The following is a 26,339-nucleotide window of genomic DNA, read 5'->3' as shown; positions in this document are numbered from 1 at the left end:
TGTTGGCTATGGTCTCTGTTGAAATTGAAACTGAAATTGTTCAGACTTGACACCCAAGTAAGAAATCATTATTTTTATTTTTCAGAAAAGCTGGTAAAACCAAACATTTTTACAACAAAAGGAACAGGAACGTGGGGATAAGAAGCTGCTAGGCCTGTTTCTTCACCTCCAGGGTGTGATATACCTCTTGCCTTTGCACAAAACAACAGAATTTTTAAAAAGATAATACTTGGATGCCCCTCCAATTAGAAGCCCACCGAGAAGAGCAATTTAGCAGTCACTCTGGGTATGCTCTGAAAATATGGCATATTTGGAAACAAATTTGATATAATCCTCCAGGGATTAATGTCTCCTCCTACCTATCCCACCCTAACTTTTGGTGCTAAAAACCTTTAGCATCCTCCCACTGTGAGCCATAACAGCAGGAAGTATTCCCTGTGCCACCACCACCCCCACCCAGGTTCCCTCCCCTTCCTGTGGTGTTTTACTTCATTGGTAGAATGAATTTACATTCATTCCTATCAATGTCTCTGAGAGCTCCCAGAAGTCCATGATATACCTGTGAAATTCATCCCCTTGGTCATGGCTCTACTGGCAAAATTGAGACCCAGACAATTCAGATCATTTAATCACATTTTGCTCTATCCTTGGCTTAAAGTTTAGCCAGAGAAACAGGTTATTTCCAAGTGGATTACACTAGAACCCTGTTCAGACTGCCTTTTGGAAGGCAATGGGGTTGGGGGTGGAGAGGGGTTGGAGTTCCAGCAACTACTTTTTGCTTCAGGTTTTGCCACAAAAGAGAGTCTAATCTAGAACTGGGTTTGACCGCTGTCAAGGACGTGTAAAACAATCCTCATACTCATTAGCTAATGAAACTTGGACTCCTGACCATATGGCAGTGGGATTAGGCCTGAGTAGTGAGCAGATAAGATGAGGATCTATCTCTCCAGACAGTGTCAGATAAGGAAAGGAGTGAAGTGTTAGTTGCATCTAAGGACAGAATACAGGATGGATTGGAGCCCCCAACCCCATTCTCCCTCCCAGTTGCCATGGAAATGCTAAGGTGCCTAAAGTTCTTGTTGCACTGTAATTAAGCAATTAAGAATGGAAGGAGATTTGTATAAAACCATTGCTCAGAAAGTTGAAGGTGGTCCCCCTCTGAAGCCAGGAAGACTAGTTTGCCAGCTTTGTCCATTTCCTTAAGCCCCAGGCGGTCCTAGAAAGAGAAAAGGCACCATTAATCCTATGCCTGGAAATTAATGGGAAAAGACACTGAAGCTTCCTAGAAAGAATTCTTTAACTTCAAGAATGCCAGGCACTACTTTGGGCAGAGGGGTGTAGCTGTGGTTGTGCAGAGGCAGATGGGCATGGAATGGCTAGCCCATTGTAGTGCCTGGTGGTCTTGGCAGACTTTTATTGTGAAACTACAGTAGGGTTTCCCTTTCTTGCTCCCACTTATCTAAATTTTACCCTAGTGATCTTGTAAAAGGAGTTGTTCATCGGCAGCACTGAGGACCCACACTGGGGACTGGGGACTTCTAATCTGACATAACTTGCTCAAATTTAGGGCTTTATTCCTTGGAGATCTGGAGGGGGAGAGGGGAGAGGAAGGATGGCCACCCACCCTATAAATGGCCCGGTAAGCACCCTAGCCACATGTGTTCAATCCCCTGGGCTATCTTAAGAGGATTCTCCAAAATCCTTCCCCCTAACACCCTTCCCACACATAAAAATCCATTTCTTTTTTAAAAAGTGTGATTTTCTATGTAAATGTAGGGTAGAGGTTTTGTTTGTTTTAAAACCCTTACCTTTCCCTCCTGGATTCAATACTATATTCAAGAGCCATAAATGCTGGGCAATGGAGATTAAGTGGCTTGCAGGGTTACACAGAAGGGCCCAAGACCAGATTTGAACTCCCTTCTCTAGGCCTGGCTCTCAATCCACTGAGCCACCAAACTGCCCTCTAGAGTACAGGTTCTTATCCTCGGATCCGCAGACACAGTCCAAAGAAATTTCAGGGAGGACCATGAACTTAGGGGAGAGGGGAGGCTACAGTTTTGTTTCCATCTAATTGGTTTCCTTTGTAATCTCTGAATTTTATGCATTTTAAAAGCATCATTCAGAAAAGTGGTCCATAGGCTCCCCCAGATTGTCCTAAGAGGTCAGGCTGGGATTCATATCCACACGAGGAGGGGCTCAGAATCCAATGTTCTTCCCACCACATGCCACCCTGAAGCCTTGTAAACATGGCTGCCAGCTACTGGAACCCAAACCTAGGGCTCAAGCTCGAGGCTAGGTGAGGTAACTGAAGTTAGAATGACCAAACTGGGAGGCTGAATTTTTATAACTTCAGCCCAAAACAGCAGACAGCATAGCCTGAGACAAGCATGGAGAAACCAGACTGCACCCGGAAATGGGATCAAATTTAAACCTCCTGCTAGGGGGAAAATCAGTTACAGATTAAAAACCTGCCATAGCAGACCCTGGGAACAATCTTTCTGGGAAGGAGCAGTGCCCAAAGGGGCCCAGCTGCTCCAAGTTCAGTTGGAAATACAAAGCAGCAAAGTCACCCCAGTTCCCTTAGGGGTTTATGGCCTTCCAAAGCCACAGAAAGAGGCCTGAGCAAACAGCCCAGCCCATGGCTGAAATGAGTCAGAGGCTGGGGTCATCTGGCTTGCATGCACCTTGGCCAACTTGAACTGTGACTTTGTGGCATTCCCTAGTGGCAGGCACAATTGCTCTGGGGCCCAAATACTAATGAATTGAATTCCACAGTGAAAACTCCAGCAAAACAGACGACAGCCAAATTCTGTAGGCTGTGCCAGAGGAACTAAGCTGGGATGGCTGCTCAGCCTCCCGCAACAACCCCTGGGCTCTCCCTTGCTTCCCTCACCAAAATCTATGTACTCTTGCTCAAAATTCTGACCTGTATTTAAAGGAAAACTCCCTTTCTTCCCTGGCCATTAATTATGCACCTAGGGTTTAGAAGATTTGTTTATCCATCTCCCAGATGGCCTTGCACTGGCGCTGAATCCCTGCCAGAGGGAGCCAACACACAGCACATTGCAGCCCAAAATCTTCCCATAAAGAATAATCCCTAGAGTGAGAAGGGCAGTCTGAATTTTATATAGTGCAAAAGTTGGAGGACTAATGACAGCCAGACATTTAAATAATGCAATAAGGTTGACAAAACACTTGCCCCAAAATGCTGTGGGGGGTAGGCTTTACAAACTCCATGCTACAGGAGATAAATCAAGGCTTGAAAAGATGGTCTTGCCTAGCACTATGTGGTTAGTAGGGCCACACAGGGCTCTCCTAATTCCAAGCTTTTTTTATTCTGTCAGTTCTTCCCCAGGACTACATCTTAAGTAGTAGCCCAGGAAGGCCGTCCCTCATTGCCCTTGTCCTCCGTCTCCCCACTGCCCTCCCTTTCATGGATCGTCTTCCCTATTGGGGTGTAAGCTTTACTTTCTGTACTTTCTTGTATTTGGATCTTCGGGACTTAGCCCAGTACCTGCCACAAAGGAAGGCTGTCTGAAAGCCTCTGGATTAAAGCAGGTTGTAGCTGACTCCTGGTGCCTAGATAGCATCGGCACCTTAAACTTGGCACAGGATTATCACTGAAAAGGCAACAAACCCATGTCAGGGCTGGTACTTCTAGAGAAGAAAGTGCCCCTCTGGCCCAAGGCAGGCCTCTCCTCACCCAGGGAGCAGCTTTCACTACCTACCCCCTTTTTCCCACCACCCAAGAAGTTACCTGTGTGTATAGATCGCTGTCCTGTAAGGGGATGGTCTCCTTGGCTTGACCACTTCGGTAAAATCCAAACCACTGTGGGAGAGGATGATGGGGAGCAGGTGGGGTAACAGAGAAGAAGATCAGTAGCCTGGCTCCTGTGCTAGCCTGCTTCAGGACCAAAGAACGGCCCAAGAGTTCTTGCTAGTCCAACCCTTTAATTTTACAAAAGGGGAAACAGTGACTTGCCCAAAGGCTCTTGGGTAGCAAAGAGTAAAGTTTGGTCTTCTGACTCCAAAGCCTTCCTTCCTTCCTCTGCACTATAAGACCTTCCCAGGTAACTGAGGTCAGTGTAGCACATCCTTTCAAATGGTCTAATATTGTCACTATTCCTAATAGCTAGAATTTATATATTGTATAGCTTACAGAGGATTCTGTCTTGTAACAGCCCGGAAAAGTAGAGGCTATTAACCCTATTTTTTGGGTGATTAAACTTAAGGCTGAGAGAGTAAAATGACTTGCCCAGGGTCACAATGCTAGTCATTGACTGAGGCAAGATTTCAATTTCATCTTCCTGACTTCCAAGCTCAGCACCACCAGCCACATTTCAAAGATTCCTGCAGGGTTTCATGAGTGTGGTTCTAACGCAGATCCCAACCCTCCTGCTACCTCAGCAGACATCTCTATAAACTGCTACAATAATAATAGCTAGCTAGCATTTAGATAGACCTTTAAGGTTTGCAAAGCACTTTATGTGTTTTCTGGCTTAATCCTCACACTGTGGGAGATAGGAACACCACAAACGCTATTCTACAGAAGACAGAAAGGAAGCTCCGAGAGGGAAGTGACTTGCCATGGCCTGTCAAAGTCAAAATGCAAGCCCAGGTTTCCTGACTCCAAATGCCAGGTTCTTTGCCCTCCACTACCAGGAAGCAGAAGGTCCCTGGAGACAACTTCTCAATGTGTGTCTTGGGGCATGAATGAGTGGGCCATCAATGGTGGCTATTTGCCTTTAGCACCCTATTGGTTCCTAGGACACCAGGCATCTCACCTCTGAATCCACAGGGTCAACAACAGAGTCATTGAGGAATTTCACCATCACAAACTTCTTCAGAGCCATCAGATTCTTCCTGTAGGTTTCGTTAATACACTGGAAGAGAGAATTGGGTCACGTGACTAGCCAGCTGCCCCCTGGGTTAAGGATCCAGGCCACAGCCTTTGTGGGAGAGGACAAAGCTCTTGTCCTAACCTGAGTCTGCCCAGCATGAGGACAACAGAAGAGTCCCTTCCTCATCTGTGTAAGATCCCTGTTCCTTCCAGTCTTGTTGGCCGGTTTCTACCTCTCCTTAGACCCAACTGCTAGCTAGCTCTGTCCAAAATCCAGTCAGGGCATCAACATGCTCTCTTCTCTTCAAAACCATTTAAAATCCTGCTTCCTCCAGGAAGACTTCACTGAAGAAGCAGGAGTTACCCTGGCTGACAAAACTCTGTCCCTTCTTTATCCCTAGTTAAAAAGGAGAGAAACTAATGGACAAGCAAAACCTAAATCATAAAACTGTAAGAGCAGCTCTACAGAGGTAGCTGGGTGGCTCACTGGATTGAGAGCCAGACTTAGAGATGGGAGGTCCTGGGTTCAAATTTGGCCTCAGACACCTCCCAGCTGTGTGACCCTGGGCAAGTCACTTAACCCCCATTGCCTACCCTTACCACTCTTCTGCCTTGGAACCAATACCCAGTATTGATTCTAAAATGGAAAGCAAGAGTTAAAAAAAAGAAAAAAGTAGAAGAGAGGTTCCAGAGATCATCCAACCTCAAGTCCCTCATTTGCAGAGAAACCCGAGACCCCAAGAGGTTAACCACCTTACTTGGGGTCAACTAGCTGGTAGGCAACAGTGTTAGAAGCCAGGCCTTCTGCCCCCAGACCTGAGGCTCTCTCTGCTGACCCACACTCAACACCTCATGTCACCTCTCTCTTTTCTAGCTTTGTAAAGGTCATCTCTGCCCCCGCCAGGTGTCAGAGGTTAGGAGTAAGCAGGTATGTTTTATGAATCCCTGGCAATGAGGCTTCTGGCAGCAGCCCTACCACTTACCCTTTCCTGGTTGATGTCGGCCAAGAAGATGCTATGGTTCCGGTAGAGATCCTCCTTTATGGGGTCGTGCCAGTACTCTGCCTGTACCAAGCTAGAAGAGACAAGAACCGCAGATGGCAAAGCAGTCAGTGGTGACTGCAGGCTGGCCCCCTGTGGTCTTTCTGAGGAGGTGCAAGGGCTGGGAGTACATGAGGGGGGCAGGGATACATAGCCCCAGCCCTTAAGAACCTGGGGATAACTTTTCAGATTGAAGGCTGAGGGGAAGAGAAGGATTTTGCTACAAAAGACACACAGAGGACATATTGAGTAAGTAATGAGCACCTACTTTGCTGGAAACAATGAGCCATAAAGATGGCTCAAAGATGCTCAAAGGAACCGTATAATCCTAAGAATTCGGAAAGGGACCTTAAAAATCATCAAATAAGGGGGCAGCTGGGTGGCTCAGTGGATTGAGAGCCAGGCTTAGAGATGGGAGGTCCTAGGTTCAAATCCGGCCTCAGACACTTCCCAGCTATGTGACCCTGGGTAAGTCACTTGACCCCCATTGCCTAGCCCTTACCACTCTTCTGCCTTGGAGCCAATACACACTACTGACTCCAAGATGGAAGGTGAGGGTTTAAAACAAGAGGGAAAAAAAAAAAAAAGAATCAACCATCAACCACCTCACTTTATAGGTGACAAAAAAGAGAGGCCCAGACAACTAGGTTTAGTAACTTGCCCAGGGGCACAGAGGTAGTGAGTAGTGTGGCTAGGATTCTAACCTGAGCTCTTTGCAAAAATCTAGTGCTCCTTTCATGTCATATCAAATATCATTTCATGCCATCATAATTGTAGGCAGCATTTATATAGCACTTTGAGTCTATGAAGCACTTTACAAATATTTCATTTGATCCTCACAACTTTCCAGGAGGCAGGTGCTATTATTATCCCCATTTTACAGATGAGGAGTCTGAGACAGAGGTTGCAGCTCACCAAGGTCACGTAACTAGTAAGTATCTAAAGTGAAATTTGAACCTAAACCCAGGTCTTCCTGACTCTAGGCCCAGATCTACCCACTGCACCACGTTGGCACCTATTCTATGTGCTGTCACCTTTATTAATTGGGTTTATAATACTTTCATTTCCCTTTATAACATATTTTTCTTTTACCACTCCTACCACCCAATGTGGCCTCTTCCAAGAAACCTTCCCTAAGGAAACCAGAATGACAGAGTTCCCACCTTCCTTGGCCAGCTATTCTTTTTTTTTTTTAAATTTATTTAAAAAAATTTTTTTAAACCCTTAACTTCTGTTCCTTGGTGGAAGACTGGTAAGGGTGGGCAATGGGGGTCAAGTGACTTGCCCAGGGTCACACAGTTGGGAAGTATCTGAGGCCAGATTTGAACCTAGGACTTCCCATCTCTAGGCCTCACTCTCAATCCACTGAGCTACCCAGCTGCCCCCAGGCCAGCTATTCTTACTAAACAATTTCACACGAATCTGAGTGCAGAATCTGAGTACCTGCCTTCTTCCACTCTATTTCCTTCATGAGATTTCTATTCTATGTAGCTGAGATATGTGACTTCTATCATGACATGAGCAATAGGGAAATATGGATCATCATGAAAGTAAGGGGATAACCGCTATCAGTCTATTTCCTGCCTGGGGGGAGAGGGTAAGAAGGGAGAAATTCTGAATTCTGAGAGCAGTGGAGAGTATGGCTGCAGGAATGGTCAGAGCCATGCCCAGATCAAAAGGAACAACGTGTTTCTTCAGGCTCATCTGGGAGTGATTCTGATAGTGAAACAGACAAAAAAGGCAAGAAGGCCAAAGCAAGCTCTTCCAGAAGAACCCATAAAGAAGCAAAAACCACGAGAAAGTTCTGAAACAGCAGCTTCATCCAAGCAAAGCAGCAGCCCAGATGATCATATGCTCCAGATTGGAAAAATGAGATCTGTACACCAAGAAGGAAAAGGAAAAGTCCTCATTGATATTAGAGAATACTGGATGGATCAGGAAAGTGAAACGTAACCTGGTAGAAAAGGTATTTCTTTAAAGCCAGAACAATGGAGCCAGATGAAGGAACAGATTTCTGATACTGATGAAGCAGTAAGAAAACGGCAAAATCAGCTATATGAAACCTGGACCCTTTTGGTTGCTTTAAGCAGTCTTTTTACATTGGCTTTTGTTTTCTAAATTCTCTGCTTTCCAAGCTATTGTATATTTAGATTGCAAAACAATTTGTAAGATGAATCCTTTTTTTACAATGTGCATTAAAAGTATATTCTGCATGAAGCCAACTGTCTATATACTTTAAGTGACAAACTGAAAAAAAAATGTTAAGACAAAAAGAAAAAGAAAATCTTACCAACATGTAATCTGGAATGAAACATTAAAAACTTTAAATAAATAGATTTCCACATACCTGTACGCACACACGAGAATCACTTTTCATAACAACTTTCAGAAGCCTGGAGGGCAAATATCCCCACTTGACAGCTGACGAAAAATGAAAGCTATGAAACTATGACTTGCCAGCATAAAACTAGAAAGCTTTATAGCTGGGATGTACACTCAGGTCTTCTGGGTTCTTTCCATGTTACCACAAACAATAATAACAATTTTGTTGTTGTGGAGTCATTCAAGTTATGTCTGACTCTTAGTGACCCTTTGGGGGAGTTTTCTTGGCAAAAATACCAGAATAGTTAGCCATTTCTTTCTCTGGCTCATTTTAAGAATGAGGAAACTGAGGCAAATAGGGTTAAGTGACTTGCTCAAGGTCACATAGCTGGTAAGTGTCTGAGGCCAGATTTAAACTTAAGCCCTCCTGACTCCACTCTATCCACTGAGATACCCTAAAAACCTATAAACACAGGCCCAGGGTGAGAAAAGTATTCAGAGAGCTTGAGAAATAGAATGTGGGTATTCTGGGTAAGTCTGTGGATGGTGGCAGCCTCCCATTCCTACTTTGTTAAATTAGAATTATGTTTAAATAGAACTAGCTTTGCTAATTTTGGGGCTACTATAAATAATAATATAAATTATAAAGTCACTTTTCACTGACCCCATCCCCACTTGTCTGGCTCTTCTAAGCCCCTAGTTACCCATTCCCTTTCTTCTACCCATCTTTCACTGAAGGACATAACAAACCATCAAATATAGGAGAAAGGACAAATTCTAAACCAGCTGACCTTGGACAAGTCCCTATAGGAACACATTCGTGAGACTGCCTGCCACAAGGAAAGGGTGCTTGTAAATGCGACTGTTCTATAGAACTTTTCATTTAAGAGAATTGCAAAAGGGTCTGGAGTCAAGGAGACCCAAGTTCAAATCTGGCCTTAGACATTTACTAGCTATGTGACCCCAGGCAAGACACTTAACTCTGCCTCCATAACCCTGATTTTCCATCTGAGACACTCACTATCTTGTCAGTGTCTCCTATCTTTGGTGTCCAACCAACAGAAGATAAGACTCCAGGTAGAGACTGGACAGGGCAGAGTAGAGTAGATCCCTGCATCCACACTCTAATGCCTCTCTGAACAGAACCTAGTTTTTTGGTAGATGTGGAATGTTGTCCAAAGGATCACAGATTTAGAGCTGGGAAAGCCCTTGGAAGCCATCCAATCCAGATCCCTTCATTTTACAGCTGAGCAAACTAAGATTCGAATTTATGCAGGTTCACATAATTTGTGTCAGGGGTGAGATTTGTTCCCGGATCTTTCTCACCCCAATTTCAGCACTCCGCCTACTCCACTCAGATCGAGCTTGCTATCCACTGAAATCCCCAAACCTTTTTCACAGAAACCATATCTAGTCACACCTCCCTCATCTAGCATTTGTGAACTAGATTTCTGGACTCCAAGGTAAGACTTCACATTGAACCCTATTAAATGTCTTTTCTTTTTATTGTTGAGTGATTTCAGTCATGTTCTTCCTAACTTCATTTGGGGTTTTCCTGGCAAAGAAACTGGGGTGGTTTGCCATTTCCTTTTCCATCTCATTTGACAGATGAGAAAACGGAGGCAAGCATGGTTAAGTGATTTGCCTAAGGTCACAAAGCTAGTACATGTCTGAAGTTGGATCTGAATTCACAAAGATGAGTCTTCCTAATTCCAAGCCCAGTGCTCCATCCATTATGCCACCTAGCTGGCCTATATGTCATGTTTTTTAGTCCAGCCCAATGTCGTAGACCAGTGATGGGCAAACTACAGCCCCAGCCCTGGGCCAGATGTAGCCTCCTGAAATGTTCTAACTGCCTACAGGACATTATTCCTAATCTGACAAATACAATGAGTAGGATACAATACAATGAAACTTCCAAAGAGTTGCCTTAGAAACAGACTGACAGATGAGCATTTCCTTTCCTTTGGCCCCCTCTTTAAAAAGTTTGCCCATCACTGGACAAGATAATCAAGGTCTTTTTCGATCCCAATTCTGTCATCCAGTATGTCAGGTACCCCTTTGCTCCATGTCATCTGTAGATTTAGTGAATATGTCATCTAGGCCTTTATCCAAGTCTCTGATAAAAATAATACAAAGCCTCCTGAAGATTCCTGGGCACCCCACCAGAGACCTCTGTGGTCAAAAGAGGGAAAAGCTCACTTCTAAAATGACAGCCTAACCATGATGCTCACTTAGCAAAATCCCTACAATGATGATCAAATGGATAGTTTGTGGGCACTTAGAAAGGGAAGCAGTGATCACGAGTGGTCATGGAGAAGTCTAGCCAGGCTAATTTTAATTCCTTTTTTGAAAAGGTTACCAGACTGGTTGGTTGTTGTCCCATGTACTCGAAGAGGACCAAAAAGACATCACTGGTGATGTCTTTTAACTTGGGCACAAATTGAATTTAAGTGAGGCACAGTTACACAAAGTCCTCAGCCTCACTCTCTCTTCCAGAGTCATCTAAGTCCAATAGCAAGACAAAAATCAGGCCAACTGGCGATGGCCTGGGATGCAGGGGATGGCCTTGGTTTTTCTGATGTTTAACAAGCTTTAAGCACTCCACAGCACCTGCTTCAGCCACCTCCATGGCCACTGGAACAAATTGTTCTCATCTGCCCATTCCGAAAGGGGAAGTCTCTGCATACCTGGATTAGACACTCTCCTAACTCACTAATGGGCTTGAGGCTTGCCAAAAGGGCTACCAGACTAGTATGGAAGTAGACTATCTAGGTTATGGCTGATGAAATCTCTTCTTATATCACTGTACAAACTGTAGAAAAATGAGCTAACCAGGTGTGGGGAGGGAAGAAGGAAGGGGGAGAAAATGAATCATGTAAACATGGGAAAATGTTTAAAAATAAAAAGAAATAAACTAAAAAAAAAATGTGAGCTAAATGTCAGTCCAGTTTGATGGATTTGGAACTATCTGAATGATGGGAGCCAAAGAGTTTTGGTTAATGGAGTAATGGAATCCTGGGGAACCTTGGACTCTCCCTTTATTCCATTCCTGCCCAATCATTATCACAACAGCTCAGATGAAGACTCACAAAAGAAAATGTAAGAAATTTATAAGTGATACAAATCTGCAGGGATAAACTGGTAAAAGTCTCATAACTCTTTCCCTGGTTTGTTTAATAATTTACCTTTCTGGAGACAGCCAAGTGGCTCAGTGGCTAGAGAGCCAAGCCTAGAGACAGTAGGTCCTGGGTTCAAATCTGACCTCAGATAGTTCTTAGCTGTGTGACCCTGAGCAACTCACTTAACCCCCATTGTCAAGCCCTTACTGCTCTTCCTCCTTAGAATCAATACTTAATACTATTAAGTATTATGTTAGTATTAATTATTATTATAATATTAATATATTATTAAATATATATTTAATGTGTGGTTTATATTATATTCATATGAATAATTAATACTATTAATACTAAGACAGAAGATAAGGGTTTAAAAAATAATAATAATAGTAATCATTATTTCCCCCTTTTCACCATAATTAGAAAAGGTATCTCTTTCCATTCTCCTCGGAATGTTTACAAAATGAGATCTTTTAAATAAGCCAGTGTCACCTCCAGGAGGGGGAAGAAAAAAGGGAAGGGAGACAATGTGAATCATATAACCTTGAAAAACTTATGTGTAAATTTGTTACTGGAATAAAGTAAAGGAAAAATCAAAATGAGATCCTTCCTGTTTAGGTTGTATATCCACTGAAGCTTCTTCCTATATGTGGTGTAAGATGATATAGAGGAAAAACACCAGCTGTGGGTTCAGAAAATTCCAATTCAAATTCCACATCTGTCTCTTACTCCCTATATGACTTTGGGCAAGTCACATGGGCTCCTGTGTCTCAGTTTCTCCATCTTTAAAAAGAGAGGGTTGGACTAAATGACTTCTAGGGTATGTTCCAGCTCTAATTTTATACCTCTGGGATTCTATAAGCAAAATGGAGCTCAGTAGAACTCACCAGGGAAGGTCCCAGTGTGTGACACAACTAGGAATCTGTTGTTTAGTCATTTTCAGTTGTATCCAACCCCAATTTGGGGTTTTCTTGGCAAAGATATTGGAGGGGTTTACCATTCTTTCTCTAGATGATTTTACAGATGAGGAAACTGCAGTTAAACAGAGTGACTTGCCCAGGGTCACATAGCAAGAAAGTGTCTGAGGCTAGATTTGAACTCAGAAAATATGAGTCTTCCTGACTGGCCAAAGACGGGTCTAGTCTTTGCCTAATTAAGAAGTGGGTGCATCTGCCTTGCCTCAACATTAGAAACTAATGCTCATTCTCAAGTTGTAGATGGAAATAGCAAGAGCACCTGGGCCCAGCTGCCCCTTCCTCTGGCCAGGAACAGTGATAATGCCTAAAACCTGTGGAGCACAGAGGCATTTATTTCACACCAATCACCTCACTGGAATCCCAGCAGCCCCCAGACCACCGCCTCACTAGCTTGGTTCTGACAGTACCTACCGTTCCTGAACACCTTTGGTATAGGCACCCATATTCAGTGTCTTCCTGATCCAGTCACAAATATGAGAGCTCTCCCCTGGACATCGAGGAAGACCATAAACACCTGTAGGAAGAAAAGACACTCATTCACTCACCCTCTCATTGGCTCATCTGCAAAAACGACTAGATTCCTCCCGGAATACCAGGGAAGTGAATATGAAGAGTAGGGTTTGGGGAGAGGCGCAGGGAATAGTCCAGAACTGTGATCTCATCGGTGTAGGAAATCCCCAGTGTGAAAACTCCCTTCTCTGATAGACAGCCAGCTCCTCTCTACCCTAGAGATCTAGACAGCTCCTGGGGGGCAGAGAAATCAAAGGTCTTCTTCTGGTCTCCTGGCTAGAAGGGTCAGAGGGAGGCCTTGAACCTGATCTTCCTGCCTGCAAGCCAGCCCTCAAGGAGTCCACTCCATCACAGGCTTCCTCTCCAGAGGTAGTAACAACAGTAACAGTGCACGGTGAGATGACCCTCTAAGGCCTGCAAAGCACCCCACGGACATGAGGCAACATCTCATATTTCTACAGCATGCCAAGGCTGCAGGGCACCATCCACTCCACCACCCTGTGAGCATTCCAAGAATCAAGGATGAGCACTGACACTTTACAGACGGGGAGACTGAGGCTCTCAGAGCTTATGTACCTTGCTCATGATCACCCAGCCAGTGTGTGAGGAAGAACTTGAACCCCAGAGCTTTTCAGTCCAAGTCTGTCCACCCTCCACTGATTTGCCTTTGGCCTCAGAGATACCACCAGAGGTGGCATCTGAATCCACAGCTGGTCCTTGGCACCATACTGCCTCTCAACAACCATTGCCAACAATTCCTTCCAATAAGGATCACTTTCCTATGATTCTTATGTTCTCAAATCCAGCCAACAGAACCTGGCACGTTGTGAACCACACCACCACCGCCCTAACTTAGCACCGAGCACCTTCTCCTCCTTTCATCTTACCCTCCAATTGGTCCCCAGAGGGAGATGGCTGCTAGGCAGATGGGGAGTAAAATCCAGAGCAATCAAGTACCGCGCCCAAAGTGCCAGAAACAGTCCATGGTGGCACCAAGACTGATATCTCAATAGGCTCCAAGGCCAGTCTCTCAAGAACTCCTCATGAGTAGGGGCTCCTCTTGCTGGACCATATTGCCTTGCATTATACCAACATTCACCAGGAGGATTTGGGATTTCACTGGGCCTGGGAACTCCCAGGAGAGGAAGCTTCCTCTACCAAGACAGGCTGGCATCTTCTCTGCCATGTGTATTTGTAGGGGGCTGCCTATAGAAGAGCTGTCAAAGCTGTACCAGATTAAAACATAAATGGAAACTACTTACCAAAATAAATAAGAATTTAATAGAATAAAGTAATGTTAATTTGTGGTTTTCTAAATCAACATAAGGATCCCCAGGGATTATTACACAGGGATTGTTTCAGAGTGTCTGACTCTTCAGGACCTCAGGGACCACAGCACACCAATATTGTATATTGTTCATGGGCTTTTCTTCACAAAAATATTGGAGTGGTTTGCCATTTTCTCCTCCCCTGGACTGTGGGAAAGAGGTAAAGTGACTTGCCCAAGGTCACACTGCTAGTAAGCGTTTGAAGCTTGATTTGAACTCTCCTGCAGGTTCATGGCTCTATCCACTGCGCTTAGCTGCCTCCCTGCATAAGGATTAGTAGCCCCAATTTCTACCTGAGCTTAACACCACTGACCCAGAGCACCCTGAGGTTGTGACTTACCCAGAGTCATACAACCAGAATATGCCATGTGTAGGATTTAAACCCAGGTCTTCCTGGCTCCAAGGCCAGCACTCTAGTCACTATGTCAATATTAATGCAAACAGTATAAAATCCACCTTTAGTAGCCAGGTCTTGTGACCACACTTCTCCCCAGAAAAGATTCTTTGACTTCTATAGTCAATAATCTCATCATAAGTCTTTTTTTTTTTAATCTTTACTTTCTGTCTTAGTAACAAGTCTAAGACATATGGGTAAGGCCTAGGCAAAAGGGGATAAAAAAAAGACTTGCCCAGAGCCATACAGCAAGGAAGTGTCTGAGGCCAGATTTGAATTCAGATCCTTCTGTCTCCAGGCCTGTCTGGCCACTGTGCCACAAAGCTGATCCTAGCTCCCAAATACTCTTAAGGCAGTACAAACTGAGTGCCAGTTTTTACCTCATACCAAATTCAACCAATGTCAAAAAACAGCAGGAGTGATTTACAGGAACCCAGAGAAAGAGCAAAGTTCTCAAAGTCAAGGTGAACTAGAAAACTTCCTGTTCTCTCCCTCCCCACTTCTTCATTGGATCAAAAGTATCAATAAAAAAGTCATTAGTTGGCAATCCAGTGTCTCCTCTATCCAGTGGGAATCAAAAAGTTGAGTTAACTCAGTTTCCCCTAATTCCATCAGAGCCTAGGAAAGCAAAATTTTGTAAGCAAGTGGGCTGCTAACCCCATTAAATTTCTATTCTGGTCTGAGGACTGGAAGCCTTCTGGAGGCTCAGAGTCCTGCAGGAGCCAGGCAAGAGAGCAAGAATTACCTTGCTGCTGTCCACCTACTGAAATCAGATTGATCATGGGAGGTGATGGACATCTCTGCGCCACTGCCCTCCTATGGAAAGAAGAGAATAAGAATTAGCCTGGCTAAAGAAAGACCTGAGAAAATGTCTTACCCTGTCAATAACAAACTTGGGTGGCAGTCCTCACCCTTCCCAAGTCCTCAACCAAGTCCTTCTCCTAGGCCACAGAATCTTGACCCAGAGGCTGACCTCAGCCCAAAGCCCACCTTCTGCGGAAGACTCCTTTCCAGGCTGCCCCTCGGCTTGGGCATTCTCTCTGAGACTGGTTCCCATTTAGACAATATGGATTTTATATGCCCTTAGTGGCTTCCACATTACCTTTCCTATTAGAAAATGAGGGGGACGGCTGGGTAGCTTAGTGGATTGAGAGCCAGGCCTAGAGATGGGAGGTCCAAGGTTCAAATCTGGTATTAGACACTTCCTAGCTGTATGACCCTGGGAAAGTCACTTATACCCCATTACCTAGCCCTTACCACTCTTCTGCCTTGGAACCAACACACAGTATTGATTTTAAGACAGAAGGTAAGGGTTTAAAAAAAAAATGAAAAATGAGCTCCTTGAGGGCAGGGGCCATGTTTCTTTGCCTCTCTATATCCAGTGCTTTGTATATTGGCTGGCACATACTTACTAAAGGTTTAGGCAGCTAGGTGACACAGCAGTTAGAATGCCAGGCCTGAAGTAAGGAAGACTCATCTTCCTGGGTTTAAATACATCCTCAGATACTTACTAGCTGTGTGACCCTAAGCAAGTCACTTCACCCTGTCTGCCTCTGTTTCCTCATCTGTAAAATAAGTTGGGGAAGGAAGTGGCAAATCACTCCAGTATCTCTGCCAAGAAAACCCCAAATGGGGTCATGGCTAAAAACAACTGAACAACAGGCAACAATAAAGGTTTGCTAACTGACTAACTGACCTAGGAATCGCTTTTACAGCATCTCTGACAAGCAGCCATCTAAGCATAGCTTGAGAATCACCAGCAAAAGGGGTCCCATTAAATCCTGAAATAGCTCCTTCTAGTTTGGGATCACTCTGGACATTAGGGAGCTTTTCCTTCAGCTTTCAAAAGTGTGAGCTAAATTTACCATAGTCTTTAATAGAAAAGTGAGCTCCATTTAGTGCACATTCACAGTTTCATGGCCATCCTCTCCTATTTCACAATGGATACAGAAATGCTCATTTTATTTGGTGCTTGTTAAGATTCAGAATAAAGTGGAAAAGAATTTTTTTAGATTCAAAGTTAAATAGAAAAGTTTTCCCTTTCCATGAGTCTAAATCTGCTTCTCTTCCCTTCTCTATTCTGCTCCCAGTTCTGTTCTCTGGGACCAACCAGAACAAGTCTAATCCCTGCTTAATCCTCAAAGAATGCCTTTCTACTATTTTTACCTCTGAGTAGATTAAAAGAACAATTCAATTTACCAGTTTAGGTTTATCTCATAAGCCCCTTCTACAATTCTATAGAGAAGCTGAATTCTGGATTTCTCTCCATGTCCAGCTGCCATCCTTCTGTCTGCAACTTTCTTCATGCCATTTCCCATGCCTGAAATGGCACCACCACCCCCTCTATCCTCAATTCTCGTGTGTAGACAGCCTTCTTTCCTCCAAGGCCTCTCTAACTCCTCAAAGCCAAAGGAATACTTTCCTCCTCATCTTTCTCCTCCTACTTTACCTGGACGTGCGCCACCAAACCCCACACTGGTCTCATTCTTTCTTCTACCATAGTTGATTGTGTCTAGGGTCCCCTGGTCCTTGAGATCATAGCTGCTTCATCTTTTTTTGTGTTATGAGCCCCTGGGGAGTCTGGTAAAGTCTGTGGACCTCTTCTCAAAAATGTGTTTTTAAATTAATAAAATAACATGCATGGGTTGTTGTTCAATCATTTTCAGTCATGTACAACTCTTCATGACCCCATTTGGGGTTTTATTGGCAAAGATGCAGGAGTGGTTTGCCATTTCCTTTTCCAGCTCATTTGACGGATGAGGAACTAAGACAAGAAGGGTAAAGTGGCTTACCCAGGGTCACACTGCTAGGAAGTATCTGAGGCTGGATTTGAAGTCAGGTCTTCCTGATTCCAGGCCCAATGCTCTATGTACTACACCACCCAGCTACCTCAAAATGCATGGGATTACACAGGAAACCAACTGTACTGAAGTATAGTCACCAGAAAATTATCAAGATAAGTTAATGGTCCTGAGGTATAGAGCCTGTGCTCTAGAACAGAAGCTCTTGCAAAGCAGAACTTCAACATATGGATGAAGTAAGAATAAAAGAAACTGGTAAGATTAGCAAAAGACAATGGGAAAATCTGACCTTCCTCAAAGGCAAGGGCAAAAGGTCCCAAAAGAATCCCTTGAAGAACTTGAAAAGAAGTTAAAAAATCAAATGAGAGAAATGGCAGAGAGATTCAACTTCTTGGGGGAGGCAGGGAATCAAAGAAAGCACCTCCCAAAAAACTAGAATCAGTCAAATGGAAATGGAGGCGAGAGAGAGAGAGAAAAAGAGAGAGAGAGAGAAAAAGAGAGAGAGAGAGAGAGAGAGAGAGAAAGAGAACAACTCCTTTAAGAGCAGAATCAGCCAAATGGAAAAGGAAGCTCAAAAATACACTGAACAAAATAACTTCTTACAGACTACATTTGGTCAAATAGAAAAGGAAACACAAGTACTTAAGGAAGAAAATAACCCCTAAAAATTAGAATTGGACAAAAGGATGTTAATGGCTTCAGAAGAAAACAGGAAATAATAAAAAAAAATCAAAAAAATGAAAAAATAGAAGGAAATCTGAACTATCTCACTGGAAAAACAACTGACCTAGAAAATAGAGCTAGGATAGATAATCTAAGAAATATCTGATTACCCAAAAGCCATAATCAATAAAAGAGCCTGAATAACATATTACAAGAAATCATCAGGAAAACCATCCTGAAATTCTTGAAGAGGGAAAAATTAAAATTCAAAGAATCCACTAATCACCACCTGAAAAAGATCCCCAAATAAAACATTTTAGGACTATTATAACCAAATTCCAGAACTCCCAAGCCAAGGAAAAAGTACTGCAAGCAGCCAGAAGGAAACAAATGAAATATTGTGGAGCCAAAATACAGACTATATATAATGTAGTGGCTTCTACATTAAAAGACTAGAAGGAATGGAATATGATATTCTGAAAGGCAAAAGACCTAGGGATACAAACAAAAATCAACTACCCATCAAAGCTGGGCATAATCTTCCAGAAGAAGGAATGGATATTTAAGGAAATAAAAGAACTTCTAGACATTCCTGACAAAAAAGACCAGAGTTGAAAAGAAAATTCCAGGGTCAACTCCAATACTCAAGAGAATTGCAAAAAGGTAAACAAAAAAGTGGAAACTTAAGGGATTTCATCAAGATAAAACTGATTACATTCTTGCAAAGGAAAGTGATCATTGGGGGCAGCTGGGTAGCTCAGTGGATTGAGTGCCAGGCTTAGAAACGGGAGATCCTGGCTTCAAGTCTGGCCTCAGACACTTCCCAGCTGTGTGACCCTGGGCAAGTCACTTAACCCCCATTACCTAGCCCTTATTGTTCTTCGGCCTTGGAACCAGTATATAGTATTGATTCTAAGACAGAAGGTAAGGTTTAAAGAGAGAGAGAGGGAGAGAGGAAAGTGATAATTAAGATAATATACCTATAATACTAAAGCTGATATGATTTCATTTGGCTCCTTTTGGTTAACCAAATGCCTTCTACCCTTTATCTCATCTGAACTCCACAGTAGCCCTAGGAATTATAGGGATTACCAGATCCTTGGAGCTGAAAGGGACCTCAGAGGTCATTCTACAAGTAAGCCCCAGCAAATAGAGATAAAGTGATTTACCTGGAGTCACACAGCTAGTCAAGGTTAAAAGCAGAATTTTAATCCAGGCCTTCCTGAGTCCAAATCTAGCACTTTTACTCTTATACTCTGCAGCTGCCTCTCTCTCCCTTTTTTACAATTGAGGAAACTGAGGCTCAAGACTTAAGTAACCTACTTAAAGGTCACAGAAGTGGTGTAGTCAAACCCATGTAAATTCTACTCCTTTGATCTGTCATTGATTAAAGCCAAGAGTGGGGCAATGGGGTAAAAAGACAATGAGAATTCTCTGGGCACACGTGGAAATCCTAAAATTCCCTAAAGCTACAGAGTCAAAACAAGTCCCCAGGGTCCAAATGAAGCTTGTTTTCTTCTGCTCCAGGCTGCCCCAGGAGATACTGTGATGTGGGCCTTGTCTGGATTTCCACTACTGTCGCTATTCTTTGAAGTAGGATCTCTGATGCTTCCCTCCTAAATCTCCTGGTCTGGGTCTATCTCTCATTAAGCCCTCCTAAGAAAAAAGGAGTCACCATCCCAGCAGCCCTAAAGGAATAAAGACTTATCAGAGAAAAGCCCAGGAAAGTAAAAAAAATCCTGAGTCTGGGGAACAAAACACCATAGCTGGTCTACTTGGTGTCTGAGGTTGTGTCTTCTCCCTGGCCAAGAAGGAAGGAATATAAATCAAGGGAAGAAAATCCATTTTATTTATAAATTGTTATATCCCTCCATTAAAGTCCTCTAACTGCTCTTCAAGGCATAAGCCACCCTGGGATCTAGAAGGCAATCATGCAATCAGCATTTTTTTTTTAAATTAAGTACCTGTTATGCACAGGACCCATGTTGGAGGGAATGGGGGGTGCTGGGAAGAGGGAGGAATTAAGGTAAGTGATACAAGGTTTAGATGGGGAAAAAACCCTGCCTTCATAAAGCCCACCGTCTAGTGACTGCCAGGTGGCTAGGTGATTCAGCAGATGGCTTGAAGTCATGAGGATCTGAGTTCAAATCTGGCCTCAGATACTTACTAGCTATGTGACCCTGGGCAAGTCACTTCACTTTGCTTGCCTCAGTTTCTCATCTGTCAAACGGGCTGGAGAAGGATATGGCAAGCCACTCCAGTATCTTTGCCTGAAAATTCCCAAATGGGGTTGTAAAGAGTCAGACAAGACTGAAAACAAATGAACAACTACTAGAGAGTGTATTCTTGCCAAAGGGAAGTGGGAAGTGGGTGAGAAGATATGGTAAGAAACCACCAGACCACAGCTACAATATACAATACTCTATAAATGCAGAAAGTAGCAAACCCAAGTATTGTGTGACGTCCAGATACTATGGTTCTTGGTGCTCATCCATTCCCAGAGTATCAATTATCTTTATGCTAATGATGCTTCTCAGATCTACTTATCCAGCCCTAACCTCTCTCCTGACATCCAGACTCACATCTCCAACTGTCTTTTAGACATATGAACTCTAAGTCCTATAGACATCTTAAACTCAACATGTCCCGAACTGAACTGCCCCAAGGCTCCCCTCTTCCTAACTTCCCAGTGCCTGTCAAGGGCACCACCATTTTCTCAGATCTTGGGCTTAAAGCCTAGGTGTCACCCTCATTTCTTCAACACCACCCCATCCCCCTTAGCCAATCAACTGCCAAGCCCCGATGATTTCACCTTTCATAACATCTCTGGTATGTGCTCCCTTCTCTCCTCTGACACTGCTGCCACATACTTATCACCTCATACTTGGAGGGTATGCCTGCCTCAAGTCTCTCGCCATCTCGGTTCAACCTCCATCCAGCAGCTGAAATGATTTTCCTAAAGCTCAGCTTGTATATATTTGTTTCTTTGCATGCTGTCTCCCCCACTAGCCAGGGAGCTCCTGGAGGGCTCAGACTGTCTTTTGCTTCTCTCTATATCCCCTACAATTAGCAAAGCACTTGGAAGTGCTTAACAAAAAGGCGCTTTTTGACTGACTAGAGGCAGTGTAGCACTGCAAATAGTTCTGGATTCAAAATCAGTCCTGAATTTGAATTCTGCCTCAGTCACTTACCAGCTGAGACCCTGGGCAAGTCATTTGACCTCATGAAGCCTCAGTCTCCTCATCTGTAAAATGGGCCTAATGATACCTGCAGTATCTGGCCCACTGGGTTGCTGTGAGGATCAAATAAAACCGCATAGCTGAAGGACCCTGCAATTTCTGGTAGCACTGAACACAAACTACTGCTGTTGGGAAAATACCAAAGTCCTTAATCAGTGAGTGACTTACAGGAACTGGCCACCTTGGGAGAATCCCATGGCATTGTAGCCTTGCTGCAGCTTGGGGTTCTTGGCCAGCATCTCGCACACTAGAGCCACCTGGTGATTCACATTTAAGAAGAAGCTGTTCTCCATATCCTGAAGGGGAGACGGGAGAGGAGGTGAGAAGGGAAGGGAGAGAAGAATGGCGTCGAAGGGGAGAGAGAGAGGAAGAGAGGAGGGAGAGAAGAGAAAGAATGGGGGGAAGAAAGGAGAGAGGAAGGAAGACAAGGAGAAGAAACTAGAAGGAAGGAGAAGAGAGTAAGGGAGAAAGAAGGGAGCAGAGGAGAAAGAGGGGGAAGAAGGAAAGAAAAGGAGAAGGGAGAGGAGGGGGAGAGGAGAGAAGGAAAAAGGGAAGAAATGGAGAAGGGAGGGAGAGACAGAGGAGAGGGGAAGGAAAAAGAGATGGAAAGAAGGAAGGGAAGAGAAGAAGAAGGAAAGAGAAGAGGGGAGAGGAGAAGAGAGAGAGAGAGAGAGAGGACAATAAGAAGTAGAGGGAGGCAGAAGGGAGTGAAGGAGATGGCAAGGACGAGATGGAAGACAAAGAGAGGAGAAGAGGAAAAAGAGAAGGGAAAAGAGGAGGGAGAAGGGAAAGAAAAAAGGGAAGAGGAAGAGCACAGAGCTTATGAAAACCAAGTTTCCACAGAACTAGAAGTGTTCAAACCTTTTTCTAAGGCTCCCCACTCCTTAAAGTCCCCACTTCCTCTCTCCTAGGCCAACAGAACAGTCTTGAATTGCTGTTAAGTTGCTATTAATGGGTCCTATGACTCTGGACAAGTCCCTTTGTCCCTTTAAGCTGAGTTTATCTTTAAAGTTAGGTGGGATAATACATGTATAACCCAGACTGAGTTGCTTGCCAGCTCCAAGAAGGGGGAGGGAAGAAGGAAGGGAGACAATTTGGATCATATAACTTTGGAAAACCTATGGAAATCTGTTGTTGTGTAACTGGTTAGAAAAATAATAATAAAATAAAAATAATAAAGTTAGGTGGGACAGCAGAGCCTCTACTAGGACTCTCAAGATTCTCTTATTCTAGATGGATGCCCGTTTCCTTCTACACAAAGGGAACATAAATATTTCCAAAGGCCTCTAAGAGTAAAAGTCTCTTTGGAAGTCCCAACAAAATGGCCTTCTGTAGAAGAGTGCTAAAAGAGAAAGTAAAACCACATGAATCTCTTTTCATCCAGATATCTATGAAGGATTCCTCAGCCTAACAAAAGTCCCTCAGTGACTTAGCTTTGCAGCTGCCTTACCTCAATCAGAGTCTTCCCAATCTTCAGTGATAAGACATAAATTCCTGGTATTTTGTTTTCAACCATTTTTTTAATGGCCCCCATGCTCAAGGGGTTACAGCAGCTGTCTCCTAGACAGGAGAAGAAGAAAGAAAACACATGAAATTTTAGATGTAATACATAATAATCATTTATGTGCTTCAGAAGCCCCAACAATTTAATGGGCACAATTAATGTACCTAGAATTTGATTTATATAATCATGTATTAAGCTTGGTGTAATAGGAAGAAAAATAGCCTTGGAATTGGGAGAGTTGGGTTCAGGTCCCATCCCTGCCACTTTCTAGCTATAACTTTGGGCAAGTCACTTTTCTCTTCTGGGCCTGTTGCCTCATCTGAAAAATAGGTATAATATGGCTTGCTTCACAAGTACTGTCACAAGATCACAGAATAGACCTTGGAAGCCATCAAGTCTTACTCTCTCATTTTCCAGATGAGCAAACTGAGGCACATAGAAGTTAAGTGACTTACCCAAGTGTGGCAGCCTGAGACCCTCGGGTCCAAAGACTCTCAGCAAGGCTTAGTTCCCAGCCACATTCCCCCTTCCTTCTCTCCCTCTCCATCTAAGGCATGTTTGTTTCCTATATCCCTGGAAACCCCTGAAGGCAAAGGTAACTCAAGTAAACTCTTAAGTATGTATCATGAAACCTATGGACACCTCCCAATCCTCCAATCCCTGTATGAGATGTGTCCAATAAATCATCTGTAAGGTCCTTGGGTAAACATTGTCTGTTACCATGTGTATAGAAAGTTTGGGTAGAAACATCAGGCTGTCTTGGTCCTCCTATAAAAATCATGACTACTTTCAATAAAGTGGCTTTGGTTGCTATTTGCACCTCTGGTCCTCCTGACCCCACAATGTGAGAGTGTCTCTCCCTTCTTACCTTATGTCGTTTGCTCTTGCTCCCTTTGGGACCCCAGACTGTTGTCAGAAAGCCCCTGACACCCAAGGTCATACAGCTAGCAAGTGTTTACAGCAGGACTTGAACCCATGTCTTTCTGCCTCCATACCCAGTACTTTAGTCACTATTCCTCACTCCACAGTGGCTACCTATTTTACAAGGTATACTGGGAGAAAGAGTTTTCTGTGTTTCAAAGCTCTATATACACATTATTTTATCATTATGTGTAAAGCAATAGGGATGGGGAAATGTCATTAGTCTTTGTCCTCAGTGAGGTACAGAGGAATAAGAATAACATTTCAGGGTAGAGAATCTCAGTTCGTGTCCTGACTCTGCTTACCACCACCTGTGTTGGCTTGAGCAAATCAATGAAGCTTTCCGAGTCTGTTCCCTTATCTTATAGAGGGAAGATATTAATAAGCTGCTAGCAATTGTATTATAAGGAGGAAATGAGATGATGTGTGCTAAGCACTTTGCAAATCTTAACATGATACATGATTAGCTATTATTATATTACAACCTTTCTGAGCCTCAGTTTCCTCCTTTATGAAAAGGAGTCTGTTGGGTTAAATGATCTCTAAGCTTTAAGGCTTCTTCCAGCTCTAAATTCTAGAACTTAAAACAAGCAAGGAAATATGGCATTTATCAAGTTAGAATGTGATGAGTGCAAAGGTCAGAAAAGGAAGAGAGATGAGGAAGGAAAAATTCAATTAGAAAAGGCATCAGGGAAGGCTTCATGGAAGAAGGGCCATTTAAGCTGTACTTGTCTTTGGGGCAGTAATCATGATTATCAACTCTCCCTTCACTGATGTTTTCCTTATGGTACAGAAATGGCCCTGACTTATCTCCACTAACCCTGGTAAACTGCAAAGACTTTAAGTGGGAGCTATGTCCTAGATAACCCCAGAGAGGTGGCCCTAGGGGTTTTTTTTTTTTTCATCCAAACTATAAAGATCTAGAAGAATTGTGATCTATAGCATTAAAATCATAACTCTTTGACACAATGAAGAATCAGTTCATGTTTGCATAGCAATTTAGAAACTGTAACATTCTTTCACAGCCACAATTCTGATAGATTCCAAAGTCTACTAGTGGCTCTCACTTCCCTTTTCATCCCAAGAAAATGACTGTTAACCCACAAAGGAGAAGTATGGAGACCAAATGTTGGTTTTGAAGTCACCAAACCTGGGTTTCAAATCTCAGCTCAGTAACGTACTGTCCAGGTAGCAAGTTCATTGACCCACCAATGGACACTTGTTAAGTACCAATTATGAACCAAGCACTGTGCTAAGTAATGAAACTGAGAAAAAAGGAAAAGAAATGATTCCTGCTCTCAAAGAGCTAATATTCTGTTAGTTGAGTCTCTTTAATTTGTCTGGGACTTAGTTTCTTCATCTGTAAAATGAAGGGGCTGTTCTAGATGACTCTTCTAGTTCTTGATCTATGACTCTGTGATCCTAGAATGTCAGCTAAAAAGGACTCAAAGGTAACAAGGTATTATGATAGAAATGCTTATTTTAGAATCAGTTTTACAGAGGGGATTCTCTTAAAAGTTACATGCTGGACTATAAGACCTCTAGCAGGCTAGATAGGACAGAGTACTGGATTTGCAATCAGGAAGACAGCTTGAATTCCGTGGGACCACGAACCAGTTTCTTAACCTTTCTTACTTTCCTCATTTATAAAATGAACGGGTTGGCCTGCATAGTTATTAAGATCCCTTCCAATCTCTGAGATTTTAAGTCCTGGTTCTGCTACAGTCTATGGAAAAAGTGGAGAGCAGAACATCTTCCACAATTTATAAAACCAAAATCAATGCTTGGGGGTATAGGGATTAAGTGACCAGACACACAGGACCCAGAAGTGGCTGAGGCAAGATTTGAACCTAGGACTCTATCAGCTTCACCTGCTGCCTCTAGCTGTCATTTCCTTTATAAATGTAGGTACCTCACACGGTTGCTCAGAGAAAAGCACCTGGAAAATTTTACAGACCTACTAAATGGGAGAAGTTCATTAAGAACAGACCCCCAGCAAGGCAGCGACTCACCTGCGTGGGCCAGTTTGTTTTTTTCAGTCAAATGGCATTTATTTGTTTATTTTTCATTTTAAACTAATTTTTTTTTTCAGTTACATGTAGAAACTACTTTTGACAACTGTTTCCTAATATTTTGGAATTCAGATTTTCTCCTTCCCTTCTCCCCACCCCACAAACAGTAAATAATCTGATGTGGGTTATACCCAAACTTTCATGCAATACATATTTCCATATTGCTCCTATTGTGATAGAAAACACATATTGTGTTAACACAAATACAATTTTAAAAACCCATGAAGAAAATATAGTGGCAAATGGAATATTTTGATCAGAGCAGAGGCAGTTCTAAGAGCCTGGCCTCCCTGACTCACGGCTTAGAGGTCTTTGGCCGGGTTCCCCTTTCTTCCACAGAGGGAGGGATCTGGCAGCATCTTTTTAGCCTCTCGGAGCATGGCATAACCCTGCCGCTGCTGGTCCGCCCCCCGCTTGGCCCGACCCCGCTCACCCATCCCGTGCCAGATGACCAGTGGCAACGGCTCTTGCGGAGGTTCTTGTGCGGAAGATGCTGAGCCCGCAGAAAGCCATAGCAAGAGCACCGCGTTCAGCAGCAGATGGAAGAGCTTGGGGAAAGCCATCTTGATTCTGTCACCTGACCGCGGGCTTAAAGAGCCAGTTGTC

General features: G+C 43.4%; 1 protein-coding gene and 1 pseudogene across 1 annotated transcript; one reads left to right on the top strand and one right to left on the bottom strand.

Moving 5' to 3' along the window:
• Window positions 1–58: 58 nt before the first annotated feature.
• On the bottom strand, window positions 59–26,296 carry PPT1 (palmitoyl-protein thioesterase 1). Its single transcript, XM_044668033.1, has 9 exons — window positions 26,167–26,296; window positions 22,687–22,796; window positions 21,405–21,532; window positions 15,279–15,349; window positions 12,713–12,815; window positions 5,824–5,914; window positions 4,785–4,883; window positions 3,758–3,829; window positions 59–1,216 (listed from the first exon to the last, which is right to left on the bottom strand). The coding sequence occupies exons 1-9, from the start codon at window positions 26,294–26,296 to the stop codon at window positions 1,091–1,093; spliced, it is 930 nt and encodes a 309-aa protein (XP_044523968.1). The 3' UTR covers window positions 59–1,090.
• LOC123240450 lies at window positions 7,506–8,097 on the top strand (annotated as a pseudogene).
• Window positions 26,297–26,339: the final 43 nt, after the last annotated feature.

The sequence above is a fragment of the Gracilinanus agilis genome, chromosome 3 (assembly GCF_016433145.1).
Source record: "Gracilinanus agilis isolate LMUSP501 chromosome 3, AgileGrace, whole genome shotgun sequence".
NCBI classification, from domain to species: Eukaryota; Metazoa; Chordata; class Mammalia; order Didelphimorphia; family Didelphidae; genus Gracilinanus; species Gracilinanus agilis.
The sequence above is the reverse complement of the archived record's forward strand: the minus strand, read 5'-3'. Positions and strand labels throughout refer to the sequence as shown.

What these genes read in the sequence shown, in the direction of transcription:
- PPT1 (XM_044668033.1), bottom strand. Translation starts at nt 26,296, where the DNA reads ATGGCTTTCCCCAAGCTCTTCCATCTGCTGCTGAACGCGGTGCTCTTG. An exon ending in ACCAAAGGTGTTCAGGAACG is followed by an intron (nt 5,915 to 12,712) that starts GTAGGTACTGTC and finishes TGTCTCTTCTAG; the next exon opens with CTTGGTACAGGCAGAGTACT. An exon ending in TTGACCCTGTGGATTCAGAG is followed by an intron (nt 3,830 to 4,784) that starts GTGAGATGCCTG and finishes CCTCTCCCACAG; the next exon opens with TGGTTTGGATTTTACCGAAG.